This window comes from Camelina sativa, chromosome 5 (genome assembly GCF_000633955.1).
Source record: "Camelina sativa cultivar DH55 chromosome 5, Cs, whole genome shotgun sequence".
In the NCBI taxonomy this organism is placed as follows: domain Eukaryota; kingdom Viridiplantae; phylum Streptophyta; class Magnoliopsida; order Brassicales; family Brassicaceae; genus Camelina; species Camelina sativa.
The window spans coordinates 32946216-32949217 of NC_025689.1; the positions used below are offsets into that span (position 1 = coordinate 32946216).

General features: G+C 34.3%; 1 protein-coding gene across 1 annotated transcript; it reads left to right on the top strand.

Annotated features, from left to right (window-relative positions):
• On the top strand, positions 2069–2978 carry LOC104789798 (ATPase 7, plasma membrane-type-like). The gene is made up of 4 exons (XM_010515443.1): positions 2069–2168; positions 2373–2479; positions 2599–2718; positions 2820–2978. Exons 2-4 carry the CDS (start codon positions 2426–2428, stop codon positions 2976–2978), a joined length of 333 nt encoding a protein of 110 aa, XP_010513745.1. The 5' UTR covers positions 2069–2168; positions 2373–2425.

A 3002-nucleotide genomic window follows, 5' to 3' on the forward strand; every position in this document is an offset into this window, starting at 1 on the left:
TTTTTTTTTCTTTTTTGACAATCTTGAAGTAGTCATATTTTGGTTGAGAAAATGTGATGTGTGAGTGTGACACTTATTATATGTCTAATGTACGTAATAGTGGATGACCATTTCATACAAAAATACCTAACGAAAATTTGTAATACAGGTTGCCATAAAAAACTCTACTTAAAACTCAATTGGAAATTATTCAATTTTAATTTCATTTCCATATTAAATCGAACATCCAAATAAAAAAACTGAATAAAAAGAAGGGAATTAGGCAAGTGACCGTTACGACGACATCTACAGGTAATGTATGTATTTGTAAGTAGTAAAAGGACCACCGAACGTCTTAAACGTGTTAATGCTATGAACATGTTAATAACACGTGAAATCATTGTGGCTTTGATCGATCGCGTTTGTTATTTACTTTAAAGCCTTCAATCCAATTTTGGCAATGATCAAGTTTTTTTTTTTATGTGTAGTAGTCTTCTCACTCGTCTAACAACATCTCGCGTTACATAGATAAAAATTGCCTTGACTTAATTAATCTGCCCACCAGTTGTTCGTCAAAATTCCCAAATGAAATTTTCGTCAAATCACCCTATGTTTTGTGTGGAGATTATGTTTACTACATTCTGCTACTTCGTTAATGTAGTACAAGAAAATCTTTATTCTTCATGAACTGTGTCTCATTCTTCTCCAAATTTTGCTTTTTTACTGAGTTTAGAGTTAAGACCAATCTAGAGTCTGACAACTTGTATTGTTTAACATCTTTTACAACCACTTGTTGGATATATGTAACTTCTCAATTGGCGTACTCTTTTCTTTATCAGGCAAAGAAGCTAAGACCAGTTCACGAGTGGCACAGAAACCATTGTTTTCGGCTTCAGCTACTGGAGGTCTACAGCTCCAAAATAGTTCAATGGAAAAACTACAGGACCATAGGAAGCTTTATGTTGTTAACAGGCTTTCTCCACTTGACATTATTGATGCCTATGTATACTTCTTGACCCTGATGTCACATCCAACAAGGTACACCACATTTCACCCCTTAATTTAATTATCTTCACGTAATTTGGTACGGCCATGGATCTTTCTCTTTAGAATCTATCTAATTAAACTATAAGAAAACAGAAGGCAAGAAACTTGTCCAAAAGACGTCCGGCTATAAAAATTGTTGTTGTCCACTAAATGGTTCTTTTGTCTTCTGAAGACTTATATGGTCAAATATAAACTTGTTATATATTTTAATATTCTTGATTTTTTGCTATAATGGATGGTGTTTAAGCTCTCAAGAATCTCCGAATATCCTGATTAGCGTAGACAATTAAAAATATATCCCAACATCATGGATTACCACTACTATCTTGAATTGTTTTATTATAGAAATTTTTACATTTTGAGAGAGTTTCCTTTCACGTTCTAAGAATAGGACCGTTTGTTATGCTACAATAATGCGATTAACGGTGAAATAAAGAATTTTTTGATCAAATTATTCGACGCGTGTGCCAATTGTTTTCTTTTGATTTTTTTGTCCCTCTAATCTTTTCAATAGGCAAAAACAGAGGTCAATGCTTCTTTGCTTAGCTCGACCTTAGACATTAACATCTTCTTCTTAGTCAGAATCTTTTTGACTTTTGAGAATTTTTCTTCTCCTGATTGCTAGGAGCACGAGTTACAATCTAGGTTTCTTACGGAGAGGTAAAATGTTAACAAAGAGAAAACAAACTTAAGGAATAGGGCTAATCTTTTATTATATCAAGTAGTGTAGTTTAGATTAATTACTACCCTAATGTCGGTAGATGGTGAGAGAGGCTACTCCTTCTACGTCTTCAAATGTACATTGGTAAAGGAATTTCTCAGATCTTGTGTGTGTTTTTTTTTTTAAATCCTTATTTTAGTTTACATTTTTACGGTAACAACAATGACAAATTAAAAAAAGAAGAAATATTGAATTAGTGGCGTTATGAATGAGTCAGCTTTCTTCCTGCATTGGGTTAATTTGGCCGGCAAATCTTTGAACTCGTTATTATATAGACCTTATTGTCTTCTTTATATGTTTGCCTCCATTACACATTCGTCTCAACTCCCCGATTTGCCCCTGGTTTTAAAAGCTTGTCTTGTTTCCTTTGTGAAAGGGCTAACGGGTGATGCTTTGGTGAAGGTTTTTTCTGGTCCTCCTGGTAAGTGTTTATTCTGCATTTCTTGTTTTTGATTTAACGTCTGCATAGATTTCAAATTATAACTTTTCGTCTGAGTTGAGTATGTAGAAGAAAGTGTTATGCTTGATGATAAAAAAAAGTGGTCTTGTATTATCTTCAGGAAGAAGCAAAATATGTAGTCTTTTAATGATGCGTTAATTAAATAATTACCTGCTGCCATTGTAGATTTCATAACTGAGTTTTAGTAACTTCCGGCTCAAGCAAAAAGGAAGTTCGATATGACGGACATATCAGAATCTCTCAAGGCTATCACCACGGAGAGCGTTGATCTGGTATGTGATTTTTTTATACATCGCCACTTTTTTTGTTTGCAGATATTTGCTTTGGATAGCTATTTAAGAAGTAATTATAGAAACTATGACTGATTGCTATTTCTCATGGATCGTTGCAGGAAAATGTTCCCGTTGAAGAGGTTTTTCAACATCTCAAATGCACGAAAGAAGGGTTGACCACCAATGAAGTGCAGGAGAGACTTACCTTGTTTGGTTACAACAAACTTGAGGAGAAAAAGGTTAAAAGATACAACTTTTCAGTCTCACATTTATCCATTACTTTTCTTGTTCTCTCTCTTTTAAATCTTATGTTGATCTCTCTTTATATTTGGTTCTGCAGGAGAGTAAGATACTCAAGTTCTTGGGGTTTATGTGGAATCCACTTTCATGGGTCATGGAAGCTGCAGCCCTGATGGCCATTGGTCTTGCACATGGAGGAGTACGTCTTTTGTTCCTTCTCATGACTCCGTTCATTATTCAACAATACATAAATACATGAATTGTTGATGGTCTCGGCTTACCG